The 27,998-nt window shown below is 44.7% G+C and overlaps 4 protein-coding genes across 5 annotated transcripts; 2 read left to right on the plus strand and 2 right to left on the minus strand.

Annotated features, from left to right (window-relative positions):
- The first annotated feature begins 323 nt into the window (after positions 1–323).
- Positions 324–2,582, plus strand: LOC147227517 (uncharacterized). Its single transcript, XM_086158691.1, has 2 exons — positions 324–652; positions 2,058–2,582. The coding sequence occupies exons 1-2, from the start codon at positions 464–466 to the stop codon at positions 2,442–2,444; spliced, it is 576 nt and encodes a 191-aa protein (XP_086014817.1). The 5' UTR covers positions 324–463; the 3' UTR covers positions 2,445–2,582.
- Positions 2,583–3,286: 704 nt separating this feature from the next.
- Positions 3,287–14,000, minus strand: LOC147227518 (soluble guanylate cyclase 88E-like). The gene is made up of 19 exons (XM_086158690.1): positions 13,905–14,000; positions 13,663–13,809; positions 13,353–13,493; positions 11,898–12,037; positions 11,232–11,366; positions 10,973–11,096; positions 10,779–10,898; positions 10,017–10,101; positions 9,751–9,837; positions 9,461–9,578; positions 8,809–8,938; positions 8,557–8,703; positions 6,867–7,013; positions 6,641–6,797; positions 6,436–6,545; positions 6,249–6,338; positions 4,678–4,836; positions 4,430–4,567; positions 3,287–3,894 (listed from the first exon to the last, which is right to left on the minus strand). Exons 2-19 carry the CDS (start codon positions 13,780–13,782, stop codon positions 3,742–3,744), a joined length of 2,301 nt encoding a protein of 766 aa, XP_086014816.1. The 5' UTR covers positions 13,783–13,809; positions 13,905–14,000; the 3' UTR covers positions 3,287–3,741.
- Positions 14,001–16,413: 2,413 nt separating this feature from the next.
- Positions 16,414–21,523, plus strand: LOC147227519 (myozenin-2-like). 2 transcript variants are annotated; one of them, XM_086158693.1, is made up of 6 exons: positions 16,414–18,274; positions 18,900–18,996; positions 19,485–19,633; positions 19,844–19,991; positions 20,306–20,489; positions 21,064–21,523. In XM_086158693.1, exons 2-6 carry the CDS (start codon positions 18,909–18,911, stop codon positions 21,245–21,247), a joined length of 753 nt encoding a protein of 250 aa, XP_086014819.1. In that variant the 5' UTR covers positions 16,414–18,274; positions 18,900–18,908; the 3' UTR covers positions 21,248–21,523. The 2 variants fall into 2 exon arrangements, with proteins under 2 accessions (XP_086014819.1, XP_086014820.1); XM_086158694.1 differs by having other exon boundaries at positions 19,844–19,919.
- Positions 16,697–27,993, minus strand: rbm22 (RNA binding motif protein 22). Its single transcript, XM_086158692.1, has 11 exons — positions 27,915–27,993; positions 26,524–26,577; positions 26,408–26,437; positions 26,152–26,284; positions 24,963–25,063; positions 23,730–23,902; positions 23,398–23,598; positions 23,143–23,307; positions 22,796–22,884; positions 22,536–22,664; positions 16,697–22,142 (listed from the first exon to the last, which is right to left on the minus strand). The coding sequence occupies exons 1-11, from the start codon at positions 27,966–27,968 to the stop codon at positions 21,988–21,990; spliced, it is 1,284 nt and encodes a 427-aa protein (XP_086014818.1). The 5' UTR covers positions 27,969–27,993; the 3' UTR covers positions 16,697–21,987.
- Positions 27,994–27,998: the final 5 nt, after the last annotated feature.

Raw genomic sequence — 27,998 nt, forward strand, 5'->3', positions numbered from 1 at the left:
GCTCCTCCTGAGGTCCCCCGCCGCGTGAAACACGCCAACGGGCGCCTTTTTCCCGCTCCCGCTCTGATATTTATGAACCGGCTTTTCTGGGTTTACCGGCCGCCGAAACGACGATGTCATCGGTGCGGTTGGGCGGTTTCCACGGCAACCGATACCCGAGCGAGTACTCGGATGTTCTCGGGGAACTCAGCAGGGGTGTGGGACCAATTAGGACCTGTGCTGAAGGATCAGGACGTTTGAAAAGGGACCAGACGGCGCCGGAGCCGACCGGATTAGTAGTTTTTATTTTTTTGTTGTTTTGTTTCGTTTTGGCGTCGCTCACCATCAGGAGGACGGTGAAAAAGCGGTTGTTTTTGTCCTCGAAAAGTCCGAATATCAAGACCGCCGCGCGAATTCCGGTGTAAAAAAGGGCATCCCGGGGAGATCGGGCAGATTTTAAAAACGTCTTCTTCGCAGTGATAGGATGTCGCTCCGGTGTTTCCATGGCAACGCCTCTTGTTATTCCCGGATCTGCCCGTCCTCCCCTCCCTCGTCCTCGCCTCGCTCTCCGGTCCTCCGTTTTCTTTCCTCCCCCTTCTCGACCCTTCGAGAAAGAAAAGAAGACGGTTCCTCCTCCAGAGAAAGACCGCTCGGCGCCGCCGACGCATCGCAGGTAAGAACGACGACGGAAAAAAAAAAGACGTAAATGTTGTCGTACCGCGTGTCCGACGTCGACTTGTTGTCATCGGCAGGTTAATTAATAATCGGATAACATCTATGACGCCGTCATCTCATTAGCGTGTGACTTCATCCCGCCATTTAACAGAGGTTTCCTCATTTTCATTTTTCCGGAAGGATCAAACCGTCTCTCCGACATCCCGACGAGGGTCCGTCCAATTTATCACCGCGGCGATATCATCGGCCACAATGAGCCTGTCAGCGCCGTATCGGTTTGACTAATGTGCTTGTTAATATATGCCCATATTGAAACTTTTTCCAGCGACCACGTGGGCGCTGAGGATATGTGACATTTTAGAAAAGCTTTACTCCACTTCCAGTAGGCAATCCGTGTACTCGTCACAGTTCCCCGAAATTGTAGTTTTTGAGTATTATTCCTCATACGTTGCTACTACTACATACTCTATAGAGTACCGGGGATCAGCTCTGACCCCCTTCTTGTTTGCAGGGGTGATGGACAGGCTGACAGATGAAGGTAGGCAGGAATCTCCATGGATCATGATGTTTGCAGATGACATTGTGATCTGTAGTGAGAGCAGGGAACAGGTGGAGGAACATCTAGAGAGGTGGAGGTATGCTCTGGAAAGGAGAGGAAAGGCTATAGGGAGTGGAGATCAAGACGTTGGAGACTTTCAAGTACTTGGTGTCAACAGTCCAGAGCGTAGGAGAGAGTGGAAAAGAGGTGGAGAAAAGTGTCAGGGGTACGAAGAGAAGGAAGGCGAGCAGCCAGAATGAAAGGTGGAGGAGACAGTGGTGACACCAGCCATGCTGGATGGACGAACAATGAAGAAGACATGAGGCAGAGCTGGAGGTCGCAGAGATGAAGAGGAGTCTTCTCAGAAGGTCAGAGAAGCCAGACTGAGATGGTCGGCTCATGTACAGAAGAAGGAGAGTGAGTGTCAGTGGACGGATGCTGGAATTGGAGGTCTAGAGAGAAGATTTATGGACATAGAGGATGTGAAGTGAGTTGGTGTGCGAGAGGAGGATCCAGAGAATAGGGTTAGATGGAGAGGGTTGATTCCCTGTGGTGACCCCAGAAGGGAAAAGCCTAAAAGAAAAGGAAGAAGAAGTACGTGCCTCTGAGGCAGCTTCCTACATGGGCCGACTTTGGTGGATCAAGGAGCCCCTCCAATCGGAAGGTTGGCGGCTCGATCCCCAAAGCGTCCTTGGGCAAGTCACTGAACCCCAAGTTGGTACCAACGGTATGCTTAGCGCCTTGCAAGGCAGCTCTGCCGCCATTTGTGCGCATGCCTATGGGTGAACGCGATCCGTTGTAAATCCCCTTGAAAGCACCTGTTTCAGTGAAGACCGTCCAACTTTCAATTTCAATTTTCCTTCAGGACCGCAGCACAAAAAACTCCGAAGGTACACAACCTCCCATTATGCCAGAGGTGACCCACCTGGTTTTCGTACGGCGGGACACACCGACAGCGACGCCGCCCGCCACTTCTGCCGGCGCGCAGACGACCATCGGCCTCCCGACATCGTCGACGCCTCTTCCGTGGGAAGAGGCGCACCTGCAAGTGCAAACCATCCTGATCATTGTCATCTTCTGCGTGGTCTGCCTGCTGCTCCTGCTAGCTTTCTTCTACGCCTTCTGTTTTCATTGCTCCATCAAGTCGTGGCCTACAGAGTCCCACGCCGCCAAGGGGTGCAGCCTAGACCGCGAGGACGCCACTTTCAAATGCAGCTCGTCCGACGACCAGCAGGTCGGAAACGTGGTCTGAAAGGGACGCTGGAACACTGAAATGTCTGCTAATGTACCTACAACGGCAAAATTTTGGGACTCGTGTGCCCAGTATGGGTACGCCTGGGTAACAGGGAAGATGTACTTTACTGAAAACAAATCATCAGATACTCCCACAGGTTTGTTTTGGGTTGAGTTTTTTCAAAGTCACCAAAAGACGGGCTGAGGATGAAATACAACCGGAGTTAAAGCTAAGACGGCCGTGGTTGCCTGGATGACAAATATCACGATGTCATCGTTTTGAGCGACACTCAATTCGTTTGAGTAGTTAGAGGGAGGGGGTGACGGGGTGGCCATTAAAATCTCCGATAAGGACTCGAGTTGGACGGTTTCAGCCTCCGGGGTTTATGGAGGAAGAAAAAGAGAGATTACTTCAAAAAATAAGAGTACAAGCTGGCTCTCAGAGCACTGGAGTATTTGACATCAGTGGTCTTGGAGTAAAACCAATGTTACAAACTGATATTATCAGAAGTGGGTTCGAAGTGTAATTGTTATTGATTTGCCCCGCGCCGAAAAAAACCTTTATTTCTTGTCCGTCGGTTGGTTCGTCAGTTGGTCGAATGATCGGTCGCTTCGCCCGACTCTTCGGTTGGTTCGTTTGTTCCATGTTTGTTTGGTGGATTCGGCGCACAGAAACCTCCTATTTAACTGGACGGGGTAAAGTTGACGAATAAAATGTAAATGTGAGTGTAAACATCAATGACTCAATGACAAGATAGATCGGAAGCCGTGTTGCTTTACTCTCGCAGAGCCGAGACTCGTGAGGGGACTCGTTTATTGGTAAGTTTTGAGATAAATTTCACGCACAAAGGCACAAAGAAGAGATTATGAGTATTTTATTCGCAAGAAGAAGAAAAAAAAAAGATTGCCAATCTACATTGTGCGGCGGAACAAACACACAATAACTATAATTCTGTCAAGCTGGGTGACAAGGAACCATTTTTGGTACTGGAGTAAATGCAACGATGAGTAAACTGAATCAAGGGTAATTGGCTTTTTTGAGGATCCACGCATTAAAAGAGGAGTTAGTAGAGCTTGAATCATTGTTTGACACTGATATCCAATGTTTCATGTTCTGCATTATCAGAATGAAGTCACCCTGCGGTGAGTCCAAAGGTAGCACTAACAGAGCTCCTCATCAGGCTTTTACAGTCCAAAAGCAACGGCAAAACTTTCTTTTTAGGAGGCCATTTAGTTTTCTAGGGGGGCGTCGAAAAGACATCGTAGACAAACGATCCCTGGCTAAAGGCATGACTTGGTTTCCCGCTCGTAACTGTTCATGACACGGAGCACATGGCGCTCTTGGAGCAGCGGGAGTCACAGGAACTGTCCCGGGACTCCATGATGGAGTCTCGGCCGTCGCACTCGGGTGAGTCCAGTTCCAGGTGGGAGTCATGGAGGCTGTCCTGTAAGGCGTCCTTGTAGTGGGACTGAAGAGACGACAGTCGTGTCACCAAAAAATAGCATAAACATCAAACCCGTACAGCTAAAGACATCCCTGGATGGGTGTCAAGAGGTACTCGAGTATTCGTCCAGTCATCAAGCATACCGCTGGGCCTATCCCAGCTGCCAATGGGCAGGAGGCAGGGCTCCACCCGGACCAGTTGCCAGACAATGGCACTGCTACATATAGAGGCATACAACTACTCAGTCCTTCCTCCGCATGGGGTGGATTTAGGGTCTCCGATGAACCGAAGAACCTGGAGAACATCCAAACTCCACGCAAAAGGCCCTCGACCCGAAATCGAACCGAGGAATTTCTTGCCTTGTAGCGGAAATGCTAACCGCCGCGCCAACGTGATCAAATTTGCTTTTCCTTTCCATTTCGGTCGACACGGTTTCCGGTCGCCCTTCCCAAAATCCGCCATTTAAAAACAGCTTTCTACAAATGTGGCGCTTAAATCGCCGTCTCAGAGGTCAGAAGCTGCCTCCTAATCACCATGTAAGATATCTCCTCCCTCTCACCTTATGAACAGACATTTCCTCGACCCGACACTCCTCCATCGACTCCTCCAGAGAATGGCCCGAAATCTCCATCTTAATGCGATGAGAGCGAATAGACTTGACATCATCTTCCTCGTCCCCTGCAACCAGCGGGAAAACCTTGAGCGGGGAAAAGACATAAAAAGACAGTGAGTCGGAGACAATGATGGCGGTTAAGAAATAAAATGAGTGCGCGGCGGCTGAGCTCGGCCATCTCGGCTCGATCGTACCGGTCCGCCCTCGTCCCCCGTGGCTTCTGGTCCCGAGATGGTGGCCTTGCTGATTGCCTTACTGATGGTCTGGGTCTCGAATTGAGGGCACGCTGCTTGAGCGTTCCCATCCTTATCCCTTTTCCCTTTCAGCCAGTATGTCTCAATTTCAACATTCCCCTGCAAAAAAGTGGAGGCGGGAAGGAAATTAGATTTTACGATGTAAATATGGATATAATCAACTGCCGATAATCAAAACTTTTTGGTGGTTTTGTTTTGACATTCATCCCCGAATGTTCATATCTCTTATCATGTGGACTCATCGGCGGGCGAGCTCGGCTAACTAGAATTTTTTTGAGCCTCAAACCCGCCTCAAAACCTTAATCAATGATGTTATCTTGATCGATACCGGCTCGGCTAAAAATATAGATGACTCGTGAAAGCGGCAATCTGATGACCTTTCTGCAAAACCTTGCCTTTGGATCCACAGCACCTCAGCCAAGCAGACGATTTAATAACTGAGCTCTTACGGGCTTCTTCTTCTACTGCCTGGCCAGTTATGAGGCAGAGAAGTGTAAGATCTGGGCAGAATAATTATCATTATAATTTTTATCAGTGGGAGAAGTAGTAGTAATTGATGATATTATATTATTATCATTATTATTCTGACCATTATTATTACTGTGAGTATTATTATTATCATTATTGACATTATCATTATTATTCTTCTATTATTATCATTATTATTATTGCCATTATTATTACTGTTAGTATCATTATCATTATTAACATTATCATTATTATTCTTCTATCATTATCATCATCATCATCATCATTATTATTATTATTATTATTATTAATAATATTATTAATGTTTCCAGAATTTCCCTTACTGTCCAAAAACATGCCAAGAGTTAATGGTTGTATTTGTATAATGAATGAATTAATATATTACAATAATAATAACAATAACAATAATAATAATAATAACTAGTATTATTATTATCATTAATAATAATAATAATAATGTTATTATTAATATTAACAACATTATTAATAATTGTTATTATTAATAATAATAATAATTATTATTATTATTATTGATATTGTTATTATTATTATTACTGTTATTATTATTAGTAGTAGTAGTAGTAGTATTAGTATTATTATTAGTATTATCATATATTATCACATATAATAATACGATAATACTTGTTATTATACTTAAAAATATATTTACATTATATTATATATAGAATAATAATTATTGTCGATATCATTATGATCATTATTATTGTTATTCTCATCATCATTATTATTGTTATTATTGTAATTGGTATTTTGGTCTTCTTATTATGATTTTTTTTGTTATTATAATTATCTTTGTTGTGTGTAATAGCAGTAACAGTAGCAGATAGCGAAATTTGACACCCTCAAATTGCAAAATAGAACACGGTCCCAGCGAGGTCACCGAAATTTGTCAACAAAAACACGCCGTTGCAATGTATGAATTCTGTGTTTTTCTAGTTTGTTGTGCGCACGCAGTCACGGCGGCGGGTTTGGCTGCTGCAGAGCTGGATTTGACCTCTGACCTTGATGGTAATGGTGCCCCTCCTTTCAAAAATAAAATGACTTCCTTTCAGGTGCTCGTAGGTGGCGCTGCTGAGCTGAATGTGCATCTCCTGGTTCAGACAAAGACGACGCCACAAATCACACAAACCGGTCGGAAAAGCCCAATCGATTTCTCTCTCTTCCCGCTCGTCGGCCTCTTTCCGTTACCTTTCCGTTGCTTTCCATGGCGGACGCCGTGTGAACGGTGTCGCCGTGAAGGCCGTAACGCGGCATCTTATGTCCCACCACGCCCGCAACCACCATTCCCGAGTGGATCCCTGCAACGGCAGGAAAGGCGGCTCACTCGTTCCGAACTTTACACGTTAGCCGTTAGCCGTTAGCCGTTAGCCGTTAGCGCGTCCGACGAACCCACCGACGCGGATCTGTATATTGTTTCCGTTGGACGGGTCTTTCAGGTGATCGATGGAGCGAACCATGTCCAACGCCATGTCACATATGTTATGGGCGTGATATTTGGTCTTCTCCGGAGCTCCCGCCACAACCATGTAGGCGTCTCCGATGGTTTCAACCTGGAAAAAAGAAGAAATCCTTTTGTTCCGACGCTAAACGTGAAAGCGCGTTATTCGGAGAACACACACCTTGAAGACCCTGTGCTTCTCGCTGAGTGTGTCGAACAGCGTGTACATGGTGTTGAGCATGGAGACCACCTGCATCGGCGTGATGTGGCTGCAGATGCGGGTGAATCCCACCACGTCGCTGAAGAGAATGGTCACATCCGGAAACACCTGGAATACGAGCAGAGGTTGTCCGGACGGCGCCCGAGTTAGTCGAGACTCGCATCCCGCCGAAGCTTCATCCCGGCGCTGAGATGATAAGGACAAATCGCGGCGTTCAGAAAATAACGTGCGGAGTCTCTGAAGGCTGCGGAGGTAGCGTTTCGTCTTTTTTTTTTTTTTTTTTTTTTTCGCCGAGCGATCAGAGGGAGCGGGAGTTCTGAAGGCATCAGAGAAAAAATAATAGAGCGCGACGAAAAAGTGACGGCGGAGTCGACACGGATCCGGAAAAAAAATGAGGATCTGCGTGTTAACCGTGCAGATTTACATTCCCAACCCTCTCAACGTCCAATCGGATTGATGCTCGGTGATGTCATCGTATTACATCCAGAGAAAAACAACGAAGGCCTTCCTTGAAATTCTCATGTCGACCGTAGAACATCGGGGGAATTTGCAAAATCACATTTTACCGCTGTTACAGCAGGTCAGACTATCAGAGCCGCCTCTGAATGTATCGTCCAATCAGTGTGCGGCGCCGTTCCGTGGGGAACCGCCCCTTTTTGGGGCGATGATCAGTCAGGTTGAAATCACCCCCAGTTCTTTCAGAGACTTTTTTTGTTTGTTTGTTTTGTTTGTTTTGTTTAGTTTTGTTTTGTTTTTTTCAAAAAACAGGCACTTCAATGCATTCCTATGGGAGGGCTTGCACATAAGATAAGATAAGATAAGATAAGATAAGATAAGATAAGATTTTATTGATCCACCTAGAGGAAATTGTTGCAGTGCAACAATAACAATGTCAATAGATATAATTATATTTGTAAAATTTGATATCATGGATATGGAGTACAATGGTATTTTTATCTATTTATTATTTCAGTTATTTTTATGGCAAAATAAGCATTTTCTAGGGTGGCGGCCAACCAGAGCATGGCGTTTTGTATCCCGGGCTCTGATTGGCTCAGAGATTTCAGCGCCTCGCTTTTTCACATCGACGTACAATCGAAGTGTTAACTCTGTGTGAATTTTACACGCGTGTGTTTATAAGACTATGGTTAATAAGGTTAAAAAGTAAAGGTTGATAAGTGTGGGGAGCGTCATAAAGCTTTAAAATGTACCGTAATTTCCAGACTATTGAGCGCACCTCATTATAAGCCGCACCGGCTAGCTGATCGCTAACTCGGGCTTCCTCCCGCGCACTAAAAAAGTCAAAGTCGTCTTCTTCGGTGTCGGAGTTGATCGGCCTCAGAACGACGATGCGGCTAATCTAAATAATAAATATAAAATATGGTCGCTTTGTGGGTTTTGGTTTATCATAGCTGGTTCTGGAACGGAACCCAACGCTAAAGTTCCGTGTAGCTATTGTAGCGAGAGGGAACATGTTTGTGTTCCCCAAAACCATTGGTTACAAATGTTATTGCTCAGTAAATTTGGCCAATTGTCTAGTCGCCTGTTAACGTACCAATTTCTCGGGTCATCTTCGTCATCGTTGCAAAATCCGACAATGTAGATTATAATAAAACGTATTTTCTCGCCATTTTCCGTCCCCGTTCCTCACCTCGCAAGTGTTCACCGCCGGCTCTCCCTTGCGCAGCCTTTTGGCGACGGGTTTGGGAATCATCCGGTATAAAAGATCATCGGTCTTCTTCATCTCGTAGTCCAGCATCTTCATGCTCTCCTCCAGCTTACTGGACTTCTTTTGCTCCTTCGATCACAGGGGAAAAAAAAACAGGCGTGATCCGACGTCCCGTAGAAATGAAATTTTGCACGAAAAACGCCCGATTCGGTGTTTTTTTTCGGCGCGTCGGACCTGTATGAGAGCTCGCTTGAGTTCCTCCGACTGCTGCGTGCCGGCCAGCACCAGGTCTCTGCTGGAGTCGTGCATGCTCAGGTCGTTGATGTACAAGCCGGTCTTAAACATGGCGCTCAGACTCTCCATGCTGCGCAGACGGTTAAAAACGACGATGAAATAAATGACCTCGCGCAAAACGGGCTCGTAATTATCGGTTTAATTGGGGTTTTAGAAGCTCGATCAAACCGCCGACCCGTAATCGCGAGAATTAATCCAATTTTTGTTCGGTATCTCAGCGGTCTGGTCAATACAGATGCGATAGCGTTTATTTACAAAACAATATTTTGTTATTTTAGGGGGTGGTTATAAACTCTATGAAAGCTCTCTCAATTGCAAATGGGTTCCTGTAAGAGCTGCACAGCCTGATTACAAGCTAATTAGCAGCTCATTTCATGCATGGTAAGTACTGTTAGAAACAGCCCTGATTTAATTCACTGCCCGAGCTTTTATTTCCAACCTCATAATTCAGTTCGGCTCTCGCCGCTTGTAATCATGTTTTTTTTTTTAATTTTTTTTTTACTCCTAATAAAGTCCGTATGCGTGAGAGCTGAAAAGAGAATCGTGCGCGTCCGGATGTGCGCGTGCACGTGCGTGTCGAGGGCATACTTACACAGGCGTACCCAAAAAGATAATGGACTCCCACTCCGGCATGTATCTCATTTGTCCTTTCAGTTTCAGGCAGCGGCTCCCGTCGCCCCAGCTCTCCATCGCATTAGCGCTGTTGCCATCTGAAAAAGGAACGCCGTGAAAAAGGAGATTAAAAAAAAAAAAAAAACAATGTCAGCGTCTTAAAATAACTCCGGAGAATTTGCGGGTTTTCAATTTCGTCCGGGGGGGGGGGTGCATTTATGTCGTGTCCGTCGTCAGTCACGGTTGTGCAAACGGCGCAGAGGTCGGGACCTTTGTAATCGTCGCCGATGATGGACTGGAACGCCATGAGCTCCACGTCGACGTCGGCCGACCGATTGGCGTTTTCGTAGTCGGAATCTGTGGGGAAATGAGGTCGGGCGTCAGAGCAGCGGATGGACAAACGCGGAGAAGGAAGGCGTCGGTCACGCCGCTTTCAAATCAAATCAGGACATCGAACAATTCGATCTTCGGAGAATCTGCGGCTAACGCTAACTACCAAAAGCCTAGCTTAGGGTTCACATGACTCCCGCTCTTACTCTGGACTCGGTTGTGGAGGTTCCTCTCTCTCTTCACGGGCTCCTTGGACATGATCTCGAACAGGTTGTTAGGGTGGGAGATGATCTTGAACAGATTTTCAGGTGTTTAGTTTAGTTTTCCCGACGGTTATTTGGGTCGCAGTAGCGTGACGTTCTCAGGGTACGATCGCTGTCTTGACAGATTGCGTTTTTTAACAAATTTCTCAATGCCACAATGGTTAGCAACACAGCAAGAAGGTTCGATTACAGAATGGGGCCCTTTTTGTGTGGAGTACCCTAAATTGTTACCCAGAATGGTCGTACGCCTCTATTTGACTTGTAAATGAGAGGCGAATGGTTGTACGTCTCCTTATGTGGCCGGGCGATCTCCGAGGTGAACCCCGCCTCTCGGGTAATGAACAAAAGAATGAATGAAGACGAACCATTCAACGGTGTAGAAAGAGTTTTGGTCGACCAGTTAGTGTGATAATTTGTGCGGTACAGCATAGGTACCCCCCAAAAAATTGCCAATGTGGTTCCCAAATTTCTGCATGTCCAGCACAGATGGACTGATAACCGCTGTCTGAATGAGGCTCCTCCCCAATGCCGTTGGGGATGAGATGGGTATAAATGAACTTTGCGAGCTTGAGTCCGATTGCGTCGGGCGAATGCACTTGTATGATCTCTGCCGGTTTTCATATCCTGATTCTGACATACTGCTGCAACCTTAAACTTGCTATGCCATGTTAAATCTGATGAGTGTCCAAAAGGGAAGCGTCACACCATGTTCCAGGTGAACTCCACCAGGGGGCGAGCCAGCAAGAAGGCGTCGTTGATTTTCTTCCCATCCAGATCGGGGAATACCGTAGCCAGTCCCGAGCCGACGTTGTGCACCACCATATCCTGGAGGACAAAAATGAAAAATGACTTTTTGTTCGCCCGCCGCAGCTTTTAAGAAGCTCAGTCAAAAGAATCACCTGTCTGAAGACGATGTTGAAAGGAAAGACCTCGAAGAAGAAGTCTGAGGTAATGGGCAGAATCTCCTGCTCTTCTTCATCCTCCTTCATGATGTAGCGGTAAGCCGAGTTGTCAAAGTTCAACCTGGGAAAAACAAACAAACTCCAGAATCGATTGGAATTCAGGAGCAGGATGTTTTCCGGCAGCTGTCGGAAGGGTCGCCGACAGACACGTGAAGGTATTTGACTCTTCTCAGAGCGCATGTTTGTATTTATGTACCTCATGGTGACGTGGGAGTAGTCCCCCACCATCTGCTCGGACAGCACCTCCACATGGATGTCGGTGTCGTAAAATTGCTTCCCCATCTGTCTCAACTGGCCCATGGCGTAGTGCAGGTAACCCTTGCGCTTGCTCCTGCAGTTCCATTGGATAATTTAGACATGCGTATATATATATATATATAGTATTCCGATTTTAAGGTGAAGTACTGAGAGCAGGTTGGAACGGGTGGAGAAAAGTGTCAGTGTACAAGCTGAGACCAGCGATGCTGTATGACTTGTAGACAATGGCATTGCAGAAAAGACAGGAAACAGAGCTGGAGGTCGCAGAGATGAAGATGTCGAGGTCCACTCTGGGGGTGACGAGGACGGAAAGGCTCAGGGATGAGTCCGTCGGAGGGACGGCACATGTTGGATTTTTCAGAGTTTAAGGTCAGAGTAGCCAAACTGAGATGGTCATGTAGCCAGGAGGCCTGGAGGAAACCTAAAGAGAAGATTTATGGATGTAGTGAAAGAGGACATGAAGTTAGCAGATGTGAGAGAAGAGGATACAGAGAGCAGGGTTATCCACTTTGGCGTCCCCTGAAGGAAGGAGCCGAAGGGAAAAGAAGAGGACGCTACCCGTTTTTTACGTCAGTGGCTGAAAACCAATGGATTTGGTCCAGACCTGTAGTGGAGAGTGACCCCGGTGGCAGACTCCTCCTGGCAGAAGAAGGTTGGGGGCTGCACCTTTGGGTAGCTGAAGCGCAGGTATTCATGAAGGTTGTCGAGCCCGTTGACAAAGTCACGGACGTGACGCCCCAGAACCTGGGAGCCGACAAATAAGTTGCAGAGCTGAATTAGCGGGTCGCCGACGCTTTTGTCCGATTGAACCTTCGGGCGATTGCTTTCCCGTCTGCATTTGAAAATGTATGCTTTCCGCTTAAGCTACCATTATCTCTGACAGGGTTTTTCTTTTGTTCTAGGTGATCGAGGGGACTGAAGATCTGGGTCGACTAAAATAAGCACATCTGCATTACCACTACCACTTTTTCACTGTTAACTTCCTCTGTAAGCGCTACGACAGACTGAACCCGGGATGGCATCCAGATGGGTGGAAAGTACAACCAACAAGGGGAAAGATTTAGGGTATGAACTAAAACTATTATTATTTTTATGTCCTTGGATGTTTTCCTTGGGGCTACTGAAGTCTACAATTAGTTTTGTTCAACGTTTTTCAGGTTATGGTTTTTAAACGATTATTAGTCACCACAGGAACATTTCAAGGTCATCTCACGTCGAGTCCGAGGGGATGTTTTGGCACTTTGGGGAACATTTGGGACGCTCGTCCATTTGAAATATATTGAATTAGAATGAGGGATTTGCAAAAAAATTGGCAAAAAATGAGCACCGGGATAATTGCTACGACGTTTGCAGATGACATTGTGTTTTGTGACGGGAGCGAGAAATGGGTTGCCGAGTCGGAGGTATGCTCCGGGAAGGAGAAGGATGGAGCAGAGGCTACAGGGAGTGGAGATAAAGACGGAGTGGAAAAGAGGTGGAAGGAGCAGAGATGAAGATGTTGAGGTTCCCTTCGGGAGTTGGAAGTGTCCATCGGAGGGACGGCACTTTGGTTGGTTTGGGACATGGACGGAGAAGGGAGACCTTCTGGGTAGAAGGTAGAAGGACGCTGAGGTCGGAGCTACCAAGCTGGAGGACTCGAGGACGTCCAGAGAGGACATAGGTAGGAAGAGGTAGGAAGAGAGCGTTAGATGGGGACAAAAGGCCGAAAGGGACAAACGAAGAGGAGAATTTTCCGGAGTCGGCAAAAAATGAATTAACTCCTTGTCTTTTGTTCTTTTTTTTTCTTGGTCGTTATCTTTTGTGACAATAACAGTATGAAATGAAGAAATCCTTTTCTCCAGCCCGTCTCCTTCAGCACTCGGACGTAATGATTTTAGTCGGAAAACCTACAAGTACTCCGGGCCGGAAAAAAATACTCCTTCCCTTTTGAAGGACGTCTGACAAACGGAACACGCCGAGACGAGTTTGCCGCTCAATTAAAATATTTCCATCATGCGGAAGCTCTATTTTTAATCCCTGGAATCGCACGCCTGACTATTTCACACGTCTGGATCCTCACCTTGAGGATCCTGTCGTAGCCATACTTCCCCACGAAGCCCAGGAAGTAAACACCCCAGGAGTTCATCAGCTCGTTGTAGGGCGTGCCCGTCACCCCGCTGGCCGCCTTGGCGATTCGGGGGATCACGCTCTCGCTGTACACCTGCGAGCGCAAGAAAATTGACGCTTGTTTTGAATTCATACAAAAGCAGGGAAGGATAGCAGGAAAAAAATAGCCAAGTTTTAATGGAAAAAAGGTAGTAACAGTGTAATAACAGTGTAATAACAGTGTAATAACAGTGTAATAACAGGGTTGTTACTTGTATTTATACCTGGTGGGTGACAAAAGAGTGCAGCCGGACATCCGCTCGCTCCCTGACTAGTTTCCAAACGTCATCTCCGTAGGATTCCTTGATGAAATCGTGGAGGCTTTCGCACAGCAACCCGTACATGATGTTCTCCTCGGCTTCCGGCGACACCTGCGAACGAATTCGAAAGGGGAAATACGGTCGAGCATTTTCGCCGATTTATTTTTATTTTTTTTTGCTGTTTTCCCCTCCTTTGAAAACATTACCTCTGGAGTTAGAATTCCGCCCAACGGACCCGACGGACAAAATTGGTTTTTATCCGAAAGGCCAACGGTGCAAACGCTTTTAAAGGTGCTCCAATTGCGCGAGTCCTTGAGCGTGGATGGGTTTCTATTGTCCTCACACGGTGTCGGCTGTCAGCACCGGGTGGCTGCGTGACACAAGCACACCTTCGCTCAAACACAGATGACACCCGACGCGGAAATTCGGCACTTGTGGGGATTTTTTTTTTTTTTTTTTTCCCTCGCCTTCAATTCCCTGTCATTATCATTTCGCCCTTTTTTAAATTGTCGCGTTCGTTTACGACGAAATGCTTTCGGCCCGGGTCCTCGGAGGGGAAGCCGATCCGTGACGGCGATGTTTTCTTTTTTCGCTGATGAACTGAGGCCTCGCGGGAAGGCGAGAAATCAATATCCAGGCTCCAAAAAAAAAATTTTTTACGAGAAAATGAATAGCATGACATTCAAAAGAGCCTTTGTCGATGTAAATTCACGCGGCAGCCTAAGCGTGCGGTTTCTATCCACCGCGCAACTGCTGTTAACTTTGTTCATGAAGAGCCTTTTTTAACAAAGAATGCAGCTAAAACTGCCTTGCAATAATGAAAAAATAGGATGGCAGCACGGCGGCACAAAATAGTTTGAAACAGGGGTGAGAGGGAATAAAAGCAACAGCAGATGAAGAGAAAACAAGCCGTTTTTTTTCATTTGGAAAACAAGCATAAACTGTCTTCAGCTGACGTCAGGAACTGATTTTCAGATTTTTTTTGCAGAAATTCTTGCAAGAATTACATTTTTTTTTTCATTCGGAAAACAAGCATTAACTTCTTCAAGTGATTTCAGGAACTGATTTTCAGATTTTTTGATAGAAACTCTTGCAAAAATTGCAATTTTTTCATTTGGGGAAACAAGCATAATTCTCTTTAGCTGACTTCAGTAACTGATTTCAATTTTGTAAAAATTGCAATTGGTTTCATTTAGAAAACCAGCATTAACTTCTTCGGCTGACTTCAGTAACTGTGTTTTCACAGTTTTTGCAGAAATTCTTGCAAAAATTGCTATTGTTCTTCATTTGGAAAACAAGCATTAACTTCTTCAAGTGATTTTGGTAACTAATTTTCAGATTTTTTGGCGGAATTTCTTTCAAAAATTGAATTTTTTTTTCATTTGGAAAACAATCATAAATTTCTTCAGCTGACTTCAGGAACTGATTTTCAGATTTTTTTGCTGATTTTCCTGCAAAAATTTCAATTTGTTTCATTTGGAAAACAGGTATTCATTTCTTCAGCTTACTTCAGTAACTGTTCTTCAATTTTTTTAGCTGAATTTCTTGTAAAAATCGCAATTTCTGTCATTTGGAAAAAAAAGCATTATTTTCTTCAGCTGACTTCAGGAACTGATTTTCATTTTTTTTTACCAGAATTTCTTGTAAAAATTGCATTTTTTTTCATTTGGAAAACCACCATTAACTTCTTTGGCTGACTTCAGTAACTGATTTACTATTAGCAGAATTTCTTGTAAAACTGTAATTTTTGTTACATTTGGAAAACAAGCATAACTTTCTCCAGCTGACTTCAGGAACTGATTTTCAGATTTTTCAGCAGGATTTCTTGTAAAAATTGCAATTTTTTTCATTTGGAAAACAAGCATACATTTCTCCAGCTGACTTCAGTAACTGATTTGCAGATTTTTTGCAGAAATTCTTGCAAAAATTGCAATTATTTTCATTTGGAAAAAACAAGTATAAACTTCTTCGACTGATTTTGGTAACTGATTTTCAGATTCTTTTTTTTGTCAGAATTTTTTGCAAAAATTGCAATTTGTTTCATTTGGAAAACAAGTATAAATTTCTTCAGCTGACTTAAGTAACTGATTTTCAGATTTTTTGCCAATGTGCTCAAATTCACATCATTTGCAGGGAAAATATTTTCCAAATTGGGAAATAGGCACAAGTCGGCTGCAAATTTGTTGAAAATGAAATCATTTGCAGATAAAATATGTAAGAGTTTCAAATTTAGGAAATAAGCTGGAAATGAATCGGATTATACCGATCCCTGAACAAATAACTAGTAACTCATTTTGACCAGTTTTGCAGAATTTAAAGAATAAATTTGGCTGGGTTTTTTTTCCAATTTAAAATGATCATAAGGTTTAAAGGTGGCTGCCAATTTGTTCAAAATAAAATAACTAGCCGAGAAAATCTGCAATAATTCTTTCATCATTAGGAAATAGGTGTTGGAAAGTAAATGAGTTTTTAGCACATTATAATAGACTGCATGGCCACAGTGCACACTATATTTAATCACCCTGCAACATCGTGTGCAGGAGTATAATGAGGAAATTAATTTCCCAAAACAACTAGACATAATATGTTTCTCGGCCCCCTAAGTGCAAAAGTAAATATCTTGTATATTTGACAGGAGACATAAAGGAATAAGGAAATAAAAGTAAAACAATAAACAGGGGAAACAGTCTGATTGTAGGGAGTATAAAACAGGGCTGAGAGGGAATTAAAGCAATAATTAAATAGAAAATAAGCATAAAATGGTTATTTTGACCAACCCAGTAACAATTATTCACATAATTTTCCTGGAAAATGATCTTTTAAATAAATATATCACTATTTTTCTCAGCCCTCTAAGTACTGCAGTGAATATTCAGTATATTTGATAAGACATAAAGGAATAAGGAAATAAAATGACAATTTTGGTTGCATGTGTGGGTTCAGAAACAGTCCGAGTGTAGAAAGTATAAAACAAGAAGAAAGGGAATAAAAGCAATCATTTAATAGAAAATATGAATTTATTTTCAAATTTTTTGCAGAATTTAAAGCAAAAATGTTTGCCTTTTTTTTTTTTTTATTTAAAATGATCATAGGGTTTTAAAGTCGGCTGCCAATTTGTTTAAATTAATCTGATGTAAGCTATGATGTACTCTTACTGTACACTGCATTTGCACAGTACAAACTATTTTTCATATACCTGCGACCTTGTGTGCAGAAAAGGCAGCAGAAACAATGAAATTAATTTTGAAAAAATATATCAATACGTCTCCCGGCCATATAAGAACAGCTATGAATATCCAGGATATTTGACAGGGGACATAAAGGAACAAGGAAAATAAAACGTTTGCATGTGTGTGTTCGCGAGCGGTCTGAGTTTACAAAGTACAAAACAGGGCTGAGAGGGAATAAAAACAATAATTTAGAAAAAAAAAGCAAGAAATGGCAGATTTTTTTCCAGAATTTCCTGCAAAAATGTTTCCTTTTTTTTTTTTTAAATGATCGTAGGGTTTTAAAGGCGGCTGCCAATTTGCTGAAAATAAACTAATAAAATGTACAATGATGCACTATTACTGTACACAAGGAAATAAAATGACATGTTGGCAAAGTGAAGAAAGTATAAAACAGGGCTGAGAGGGAATAAAAATAATAATTTGAAAAAATAAGCAAAAAATGGCTGACCTCAGTAACAAATTTTTAAATTTTTTGCAGAATTCCTTGGGAAAATGTTTGCTTTTTTTTTTTAAATGATTGTAGGGTTTTAAAGGCGGCTGCCAATTTGCTGAAAATAAACTCATAAATGTACAGTAAAGGAAATAAAATGACATGAATGTTGGCAAAGGGCAGAAAGTATAAAACAGGGAATAAGAGGGAATAAAAACAATAATTACATTTTAAAAAAAAAAATTATTTTCACCTTTTTTGCAGGACCTGTTGTGCAGTAGAGATAATGAAGAAATTAATTAAAATTAAAATATCAAGACGTTTCCCCTTTATTTAAGTACAACAGTGAATAGCCATTATACTTTATTCAATACACCTGACAGGAGACAGAATGTTATGAGAAAATAAAATTAGAGTGTTTGTGTGTGTATGTGTGTGTGTGTGTGTGTGTGTGCGCACGTGTTCGCAGTTGAGAGGTGGAATTCTCAGCCTCTCGTCGGGTGGGGGGGGGGGGGGGGAGCAGCTGGACGCACAAACACACATGCACGAACACACATGCACGAACACACAGGGGATCAGATTCATATTATCAAAGAGGCTCGAGGTCAGGAGGAAAATCTTTATACCGGCCCCACCCTCGTCCCCTGAAACACCCCCCCAACACACACACACACACACACACACACACACACACACACACACACACACTCCATCCACATCCATCCAAAGTCACGCTAAAATAACCAGTGAGCTAAGAGCTTGGGGCATCTTGGGACGGGTCTAATACCGGCTATTCCTTCTCGGCTGAAGGGGCGTCTTGAGTGGGAAGGCGTGGAAGCCGCCGAACGGTGGGGGGAGGAAGAGAAAGAAACCACAGAACCGTTCGGACCAGCTCCGGAGCCGGACCCACACACCGGTAAGAGCCCGGGATGGGATTATCAATCTAAATCCTAAATGATAAAAAAAAAAAAAAAGAGGGAGAATAAGACGCGTCTTGTAACGTCGGAGTCCGTCGGGTGTGAAAATGCGGGGCAAAAAGTGTCAAAAAAATTGCGCATGGATTGAAAACAAGGTTGCATGCACCAATTAAACCAAAAAAAAAACAAACAAAAAAAAAAGAAATAAACTCATGTCTAAACAGGGTGTGGAAATGCAGAGCAAAAAGTGTCAAAAAAAAATTGGGCATGGATTGACAACAAGGTTGCATGCACCAATTAATCTTTAAAAAAAACAAAACAAAAAAAAAGAAATAAACTCATGTCTAAACAGGGTGTGAAAATGCAGAGCAAAAAGTGTCAAAAAAATTGCGCATGGATTGACAACAAGGTTGCATGCGCCAATCAATCTAAAAAAAAAAAAAAAAAGAAAAAAAAAAAAAAAAAGGGAGAAAAATAAAATAAACTCCTGTCTAAACAGGGCGTGAAAGTACGGAGCAAAAAGTGTCAAAAAAAATTGCGCATGTATTGAACACAAGTGTTGCATGCACCAATCAATCTAAAAATAAAAAAAAAATAAAATAAAATAAACTCCTGTCTAAACAGGGCGTGAAAATGATGATGACCATGAAGCCGGGCCTTGACGAAGCGGCGAGGCAGAGGATGTTGCAAGCCATGGCTTTATCGAAAGAGGCCAAAGGAGGTGAGCGCTCGGAATTAAAAAGTTGTGCAAATATTGCGTCAGCTTGTGTAAACCCTCCCCTCACGATGGTTGATGTAAGGATTTGTTAGGAATTTGAATTTTTTTTGGGGGGGGGGGGGGTGGGGAGGAAAAAAAACGTGTTCTTCCATCGCGGCTCAGCCATTTTTACGGCGGGGGACGATCAAAGAAAACGGCGGCTCCTCGGAATACCGATCGCGTGGCGGAAAAGGACCTCCGCTCCTACGAGGCTTTCGTCCGAAGGTCCTATTTTTACATCCGGTAACCCACGCGACCCCCCCTTTTGGACCACAACAAACATTACACATCCTCTGACATCATCTCCAGGGTTATTTTCGGGGGGGGGGGGGGGGGGGGGGGGGGGGCGTCGGTCAAACCGGCTGTTTGACCGGGCGAGAAACAAGACCCGAGTCATTGTGTTTTGCCAAAGAAACAAAAAAAAAAAAAAAGCGATTTTCTTGCATATTCAGGGCGTCTGAACCTGGGGAAGAAGATCAGCGTCCCCAAAGACGTGATGATGGAGGAGCTCAACCTGGCCTCCAACCGCGGCTCTCGCATGTTTCAGGAAAGGCAGCGGCGGGTGGAGAGGTACACGGTGGAGAACGCCGCCCTCGACGCGGTCAGTGTCAAAAAGCACGTTGTCCAAACCTACTGTAATCATAAATCTTAGCATTTTAATTTCAAAAGCGAGTTACGCTGTTTGTCATATTCGAAATACCGCAGGTTTGTATTACAGGATGACGGAAATACAATCCCGCTGTGCTGGGATTTCTTTCAGGAGGAGGTTAAAATGATAAATAAATGCCGTTCTTTTTTTATTTTGGTCAAGGTCTATCAGGACGCAGCTCCTCCCCCGCCGGTGGTCCAGAACCAGCACCCGACGCAGGAGAACCAGGCCATCCCTGGTAAGCATAGCCTGGTCGTGAACCTTCAGAAGACGGTAGCAAAGAAGGGCAGTCCCGACGTCCTCGCTCCAGGTAAATGCGTGGAGGGGAAAACGCCTCGAGCGTCGGGACCGGCTCGTGTACGAAGCGCGAAAAGACGCCGAGTTTTCCAGGGGGCTGAATTGGGGGCGATTGCGCGAACGGTGTTGCAATTCTCCCCGCTGAGGGACAGAAGGTCCGATGGCGAGCGTTGTTTTAATCACGGGACGGGATTCACGCTAATTACTCCTACGGTTCACATCAAATAACCGCCGATTGGATTCGTCTGCGGATCGCCTTATAAGTCCGGAAAAACCCCCGAGGATCGTTTTATTATGTTTGTTGTACCGACGGCGCCTCTCCGCCAGGGTACTCCGGTCCAATGAAAGAGATTCCTCACGAGAAATTCAACACAACAGTCGTCCCCAAGTCCTACTGCTCCCCGTGGAGGGAAGCGTTGGGAGGAAGCGAGGAGCTCCTGACGGCCCTGAGCGCCGCGCTGCCTCCGGCGCCGCAAAACCAACCGCCGGCGCACTACAGGTGTTTCAACAGGTAAGATTCCGCCTTGGAAAATGTGCTTTCCTTGGCAGTAACTTTTTTCTTTTTTGGAGAGAGAGTTTTAAGAGTCCGCCGAGACCCGCCTATCTTCAAATAGACCCACGAGAGACCGAACGGCGGTATCCGTCGCAATCGTCACCTCCCTGGGCTCCGCTCCATGTTTCCACGATTTTTGAAAAGTAATCCGGCGTCTGGCTCGCGCCTCCTTGGGACGAGGACCCGCCGGGCTATTTTGAACCCCGGCACTTGAAAGAGGATCCGCTGGGGGCGATAAAAAAAAGAGGGGGAAGGGGGGCGACGGCGAGCTTAATACCCTCAAAACGCAGACCGCACATAAAAAAGGGTACGTTTCCCGTGGCGCTCGAGAATTACATCATTGCGGCGGGAGGAACGTTCGGGGGGCGGCGAACAGAAGACTTAACTTAAATGCGCTAAAAGAAGTTGGTCAGTGTTCGCAGACGAGACGGGAACTGAATTCTGGACGGACGGATCAATTTTCAAAGCCTTCTGCCGAACGGCGGGGAACAGAACGTTTCCCCCGCTTAGCGAGGATTCCTCCGTCTTTCAGATCTCCCATGCCCTTCGGAGGCTACCTGGGCAGCAAGAGGGCCATACCGGTCATCGGGTTTGAAGCGGTGGAGTCCCAGGACCTGCCTGGCGTGGCCCTGGAGCGGATGTGCAGGAGACCCAACTTCAACAAAGCACCCAGAGGATGGAGAACTGATTACTGCGTTGAGTCTAACGAACTCTGAGACGAGGCTCAAGGCAAACACCGACATACCGACGCAATCTTCTTCTTCTTCTTCTTCTTTCTTTCTTTGCAACCCCCTCCTCTCCCTCTGACTCTTCCCGGCGTCGCACTTTTAAAACTCCGTATCTGAAAAAGGCCGTTTTGATATGATACGCACTCGGGGATGTGAACTAAATTATGCACATTTTTAATAATGAGTGAAAACAACATTCAAAAAGGCCCGGCAATAAACTAAGTCATTATGCGGTGGAACATTGAAATTCATAAAAAAGAAAAACAACAACAACACTGAAACAAAAAAATCTGGGAGAAAAAAAAAAAAAAAAAAAAAAGACTTTCGTCACCGTCTCACCCTCCTCGCAATGCGACAAATCCAAGTTGAACATTAAGAGTACAATTTATGTACAGTGGCCCCCGAGTGTGGGCACGCTTTAAAAACAGCACTGGTTGTTTTCAGTCTCTTCATATATTAAGTTCTGCTGCGTAAATGCTCTTCTGGTGCTTTACTGAGCAGGCAGTGCCAAAAGTGTCATCCTGTTGTCCGGCCGGGACGCGGGTGGGGCTTCTTTCGCTTAGATCGCTGTGACGCCCGGCATGTATTTCCAAATGCTGCATGTTTCTGGACGCAGTTCGCCGGCGGGTTTGTGGCGCCCGGTGGGTTCCGGCAGATCGTGTGGGGGGGGGGGGGGGGGGGGGGGGAGGAGGGAGGGGAGCGACTCACCGGGCGAGTAAGGCTTGGTTTTAATCGCCGTGGCGAGAGCCGTGAGCGGCGTGGGTGCCCATGCGCTGAGGATCCTGGGAGGGGTAGTGGATTTGAACCGGCGGTCTCATGCTCATGGGAGGGGGCATCGGCGGCGCCATGGGACCCATGGGGTGGAACATCGGAGGGCCAAAACCTGAAGGGGGGGAAAAACGGCGACGGTTTATCCATAGATTGCGCAGAATGTGCTAACTTACTGCATCCATTAAATGGGACAGTTCAGCCAGGATTTAAAAAAAATAAATGAAATTAAAGGAAAAAAAAAAAAAAAAAAGGTCATTTGTTTCCCTCATTATGCAGTGTGTGTACGTTTGTGTATGTCTTTGTCAAAAAAAAACCCAAGCTTACAGTTCTATATATTTCCTGTGCATCTTGTATTTGCAAGTGTTATTTGCAGTCCCTGTTTCCTCTATTGTAAGTCGCTTTGGATAAAAGCGTCCGCCAAATTTAATGTAATTTCAAAGCTATTTAGATCAATACACCTTTTTTTTTTTTGGTTTTAAAAAAGGCCCGTGGGTTTTGTCTTTACCTGGAGGAGGCGGGTTGATGCCCGGAGGTGGAGGCAAAGCAATGTTCATGACGGCGGGAGACGTGCCGGGGTCCAGGTTGAAGTAGTTTGCTGGGGCTTCTTCGTCCAGAGCCGGAGGTGGAGGTAGAGCTGGGGTACCGGGGAGCAAGTGGTGAGTTTTATTCCCAAAGAAATTTTTCAGACAACAATAAATGATGACCCCAAAGCCGTCAGAGATTTAGATGAAACTACATCCGTATGTTTACAACGCATCAACCGACCTCCGGGAAGCCCTGGTACTGGATCCAGTCTGGTTCCCATCTCACTGATACCGTCCTTGATGCCGTCCTTTCCTCTCGCTGCTTGAGACCTGGAGGGCGAAACAAGTTTAAAATGCGGAAAAAAAAAAAAAACGGTCTCCTTTCAAGAGGTGAAATCGCAAATCAGCGAATCAAAGGATTTCATTCGATTTGTAAATGACACATATGGCAATACATGTCAATATTACATTATGTATAAATAACAATATGTCAAAGTAACTTGGATGAGCACACTCATTCTGGAAAGACGATTATCGATCTTCATGTCGCCTTCCATGTCGTTTCCATTTAACGCTCCGTCTTCTCACCTGCCCCACTTGACTGTGAGCCTCCGCCCGTTGATGATGAGCTTGTTGAAGGACTTCTCGGCCGCCATTTCCGCCGCCTGGCGAGTGGCAAACTGGATGAAGGCGCACTGCTGCCTTTGGACGATGGTTATGGTGCGGATCTCGCCAAACTGGTAGAAGTGGTTCCTACGTCGACGAAGAGACAAACCGGTGAGAGATAAATCCCGGGCGTGTCGACTTCGCGGGTCATCTCAAGGCGAGACCGCAAATCCTTACTTGAGGTCTCCGTCCGTGACCGTGTCGCCGAGACCCCCGATGTAGAGGGTGGTGATCGACTTGTCCTCCGGCGGGTCCAGCCGCGGCATGGTGGACGCCCGCTTCAGCAGCTTGTCCGCGACCGGATCGTTGATACCGTAATAACGGTCCTTTATGTTCTGGTCGGCGAGCGGGTCATCGGGATCCGTGGGTTTCTCGTGCCTGGGAGAGAAATGTTCATTAGATTTGTGGGAATTACGAGTGACGCCAAATGGCGGGGATGGCATCAGATCGACGATTGAATTTGGGAATAAATACAGAAGACGCGAGCCGTCGTCCGATGTGTCGCGCACCTGTAGGGACACTCCTCCCCTCTTTTGCACTCGCCCTTCACCCAGAAGGAGCAGATGTGTGGCCTGTTCCTCTTGTAGTAAGGGGTTGTCCGGGCCAGTTTCAGCAACATGTCACTAGAGCTGGTGGCTTTTCCGATGTTGCCCACGGCCCGGGTGCCGTCCGTGTTGGCTATCTGAGGACGGATGCGAAAAACGGACGTGAAGCAAATGGTGGATCCCAATTTTCAGTCATTTTTTTTTCCCCGTTTAGGATTCCGACGGGCAAACCGAAACCGATACAATGGCACCGCTGAGGGGTTTGCTGGTGATCCGTATTGTGAAGCTACAGGGTGGCATTGCAATCTCGTCCAAGCAGACGTTAGAGGACTTTCTGATCGTAAGCGTCGTCAAAAAAATATTCGCATGAGGACGAGAGCAGAAACGTCCATATTTCAAAAAGTCACATCAGATACATGTGAACTTTCCAAATACCAATAACCATTTTTTTTGTAGCGAGATAGCCTACCTTTCCATTGCCAAGCTGCTATTTTCTGCCAACACTGAATGAATTTCCGGAGGATTATTTCAATTATTCGAGTGATACTGATACGTCTATGGTCAAACAGAGCTAAGCGGCAAATGGCGATTGCTCATGGTTTCGGAATATCTGGCGTGACAAGAAGAAGTCTAATTAATCTGAAAGTCATTTGGTTTTCGGATACCGTGTTCCAACCGTGGCTTCGTTAATTTACTTCTCCCATGAGAGCGTTGCAATAATGTGCCTCAAACCCTTGATTAAAAAAAGGAGAATGACTGCATTCCTCCCAATGTAATTTCTGCCTCAATGAGCAGCTCCATTAAATAATGGCAACTTTTCTTTCTAATAAACCTTGACTAAAATATAGGTGTCCTCGTTTAACTTCAGTGTTGTATAAATTGAAGGAACGGGTTAATCAATGTGTTGCGGGCGGAGGAAAGTCGGTAAACTAATTATAATAAAGTATCTGTTTAGCCAACAGTAGATCAGATGTTCAACTCAATGTGAAGGCCTGACGCCAACAAGCCGAACATTTATACAAAGGCACTGTGCTGCCATCACATGCAGGTTATTTCTCGATACGGACGGTTGGATTTATTTGCAGCCGCTGTGCTGCATTTCGTCTCCCCGCTGCAAACTGCGAACCCGTTTTGCTATCAGTCTTTCCAAACTTGGACATTGGCTACATTGATGGGTCCGACGTCAAGAAAATGTACCTCTCTCTCCATGTTCTGTGTGTAGTACTCTTTGTTCACGTCTGACTTTGGAATATCATCCTTAATGGCGAGGCCGGTATCTCGAACCTGAATGGGCAAGCCTGTAAAACGCAAGATTTGTTGGTGTTATCAGCGCAATAAAGCATCTCGGGGTTCCATAAAATGCCCCGATTGTGTCACTTCTGCAAAATAAAGTGACCCATAAAACATCTTCATGCACCGTGGGCCTGCAGAGCACAGCTGGATTGGTGGGTTTGTGATGTGACTAAAGGTTCATCTCCGACAGCGGTTCACTTTTCGAGGGCACACATCCCCGTAATCACTTATGCTGGAGGCTTAAATTCTTGATAAAAAAAAAAAATCAAACGTACCAATTTTTGAACTAAAACGGTTATCACCACTGCTGAAAGATTTAATGAGCCGCGGTGTGAATAATGCTGACCCTTTAGTCTGGCTGGCATTTGATTTCAAAAGCAATTCCAGCCTTTTAAATAATGATTGAAATACCTAGTACTCACTGAAGTGATGCATTTCAGAATAATTTACCCTTTTCAATTGTCTTACATTTACCCCTGACTGGTTGCAAAGACTGCACCGAAAAAGGACACTAATATTGTGTTAGATACCACGATATAGGAAGGCAAGTAACACATTCAATTAAATGAAAATTGGGATGACAAGTCTCCCAAAGCTTTACAGATCTACTTTTCATATAGTCTATCATGATTATCATTTGACAAGAGGTGGGTGGTCAATCACAGGGCCACATACTAAAGACACAACCACTCATTCTCCAGTTCATTCGCCTGAGCAAATTCAAGTTTAAAATGAACTTAATGCAGGCAGAAACCAGGAGCCATGGGGAAAGCCCGCACAGATGCAGGGAGAACATGCAAAACTCCAGTCGCAACTGAATGAGAGGCGGGAGAATCAAACCACTGCTCCGCCGTGTCGCCCAGGTTCAGTCATTCAGTGACTCGCACATTCAAGTTGTTTGTGTGCATTAAATAAAACAACACACACATTTACATGTCAAATTTGGTAGTATAAAGATGTTTTATTTTTGCTATTTGCTTTGTTTGTGTATTCAGCAGCCCGCTCAAAATATTTTCGAATAGTGGGCTTGAAAAGTTGACAATGTTTAACAATGCTGAGAAACAGTGGGACCCGGTGATAAGAATGAACTCACCATACTCAAGATCCAGCAAACATGTCTGACAAACATTCTTCATTTTACTGCACGTCTGACAGACCTCCGTCTTCTTAAAACGCATTCGAGTGCCTGGACACCAGCGGAACACGGTGAAGGGCCGGGCACAGATCTAGTGAGCAGGGAAATTCAATATTACCTTCACGTAATTTTACCATTTTCAAAATAATTCTGCCAGGTCGAAATTTGTTTTCTGGTACATGATCACGGCCGCGCGTTCTTCCGCAAAGCATACCTTGCATTCTTTGCCATATTTCTCCTTGGTCTGCAAAACACAGCACGGGAAAATGTGTATAAACACCACAGACGAAGCAGGATATGCTCCACAATATAACACCAACGCTCACTCACCATGCGGATGTAAGGGTTTTCTCCTAAACATGTCTGACACAAAATGGGAAAATCCTGTGAACGAAGCGGGGTGTTTGATGAGTTCATAAAGAAACACACATCATACAAGGATATCAAGCATTCCACTGAAAAGAAACTCCTAGAATACAACATATCTTTTCATGTTGCACAGGAACCTTCTTGGCGAGGTTACATTTGTGAGGACCTGCTGAGATACGAAACCGTGTTTGCCGTCTGTTTATGGATGCCGTATCCTTCCAAATGCGCATTGCCTAAATGTGACCTAACTCAATTTACCCTACCAACGGCACCACAGAAACCCCTAAATATAAGTATCTCAAATGTCATCTCTACAGTCTCGGGTTGCAAAGTTTAGATTCTGATCTCTTTACAAAACCAACAGTGGCCAAAGGCCAACGTCAATCATACCCCCGGCAGTGGATACTAATTTGCTGCTTTATATAGTCTCACAAACTAGAAGTGGTTCAGAGATAGAGTTGCTTGATATTAATATATTCATAACTATTTGTTTTTAATATGACTGACGAGAATATCTAGTCAAGAAAAAAACTACTTACCCGCAGAAAATTGTAAACAGCGATACATCATACACATCATAAACTGTGTGGAGAAGACCGCAAAGGATCATGGGACTGTTTTATTCCGTTTTAAATTACTGTATGAGTATCGGTGTCTGGTTGTATGGCCGGGACAGTTGAAGTAGAGAACAGCTGCCTTAAACGACTCATTATGATTGAATATTGATATGATATTGATGTGTTTTACAATTGTGGATGAGCTGAATGATTAAGAGCTACTGATAGTTGACGTGCGCTGTTAGCAAGACTAGCCCGTTGGATCCGGTCAATTTGCTCGACGCCACATCAGAATAAATTACTGATCATGTTTACTAATTTCAGCAACATTAACAGGCAAATCTCATTATAATAAGATAACGTGCAATATTGTTGCTAGACTGTCGTAACCATTCATTGGTGGCCATCGTTGTTGTTAAGTCAGCTAACGCTTATGAGCTAAAGTGAATTTGACAACGTTGTTAAATGCAAGAAGACATGTATTTCACCTCCCCTATTAACACGATAGCGTCAATCACCTAGAAACAAGTGGTTCTAATACAAATTAGACTGAAATTGCTAAATGAACCGGACCAACGCCACATTGTAGCTGAGGCTAAGAAGCTAACGGGGATAGCCACCACGCTTCTATTACTAGCTGACGCTAACTGCTAGCTAAAAGGAGGGAAACTAGCCGAGCCGTTATTCACCGTCTGAGCATACATTAGAAGCATATCACCTTTTGGAGAAGTACAAAGAACGAATATTCGCGACCTCGGGGCTTTATTCTTAGAATACGATGAGGATTCAACCTACCGCGTCTTCCCAATTTTGTCTATTGTACGTGTTGGAGCCGAGGGACGTCGCCATTTTGCGGAATGTAGGGTCAGGGACCAGAAT

This window comes from Fistularia commersonii, chromosome 13 (assembly GCF_037954325.1).
Source record: "Fistularia commersonii isolate RoL2024-O1a breed Wild chromosome 13, RoL_Fcom_v1.0, whole genome shotgun sequence".
Classification (NCBI taxonomy): Eukaryota; Metazoa; Chordata; class Actinopteri; order Syngnathiformes; family Fistulariidae; genus Fistularia; species Fistularia commersonii.

Coding starts and splice junctions, on each gene's coding strand:
- LOC147227517 (XM_086158691.1), top strand. CDS start 464: ATGTCGCTCCGGTGTTTCCATGGCAACGCCTCTTGTTATTCCCGGATC. Junction 653..2,057: donor GCGCCGCCGACGCATCGCAG/GTAAGAACGACG, acceptor ATTTTCCTTCAG/GACCGCAGCACAAAAAACTC.
- LOC147227518 (XM_086158690.1), bottom strand. CDS start 13,782: ATGTACGGGTTGCTGTGCGAAAGCCTCCACGATTTCATCAAGGAATCC. Junction 10,899..10,972: donor TCAACATCGTCTTCAGACAG/GTGATTCTTTTG, acceptor TTTGTCCTCCAG/GATATGGTGGTGCACAACGT. Junction 10,102..10,778: donor TGGAGTTCACCTGGAACATG/GTGTGACGCTTC, acceptor AATCTGTTCAAG/ATCATCTCCCACCCTAACAA.
- LOC147227519 (XM_086158693.1), top strand. CDS start 18,909: ATGATGATGACCATGAAGCCGGGCCTTGACGAAGCGGCGAGGCAGAGG. Junction 19,634..19,843: donor AGAACGCCGCCCTCGACGCG/GTCAGTGTCAAA, acceptor ATTTTGGTCAAG/GTCTATCAGGACGCAGCTCC. Junction 19,992..20,305: donor TCCCGACGTCCTCGCTCCAG/GTAAATGCGTGG, acceptor CCTCTCCGCCAG/GGTACTCCGGTCCAATGAAA.
- rbm22 (XM_086158692.1), bottom strand. CDS start 27,968: ATGGCGACGTCCCTCGGCTCCAACACGTACAATAGACAAAATTGGGAA. Junction 25,064..26,151: donor TTTGCTGGATCTTGAGTATG/GTGAGTTCATTC, acceptor TGCGTTTTACAG/GCTTGCCCATTCAGGTTCGA. Junction 23,599..23,729: donor GGGGAGGAGTGTCCCTACAG/GTGCGCGACACA, acceptor TTTCTCTCCCAG/GCACGAGAAACCCACGGATC.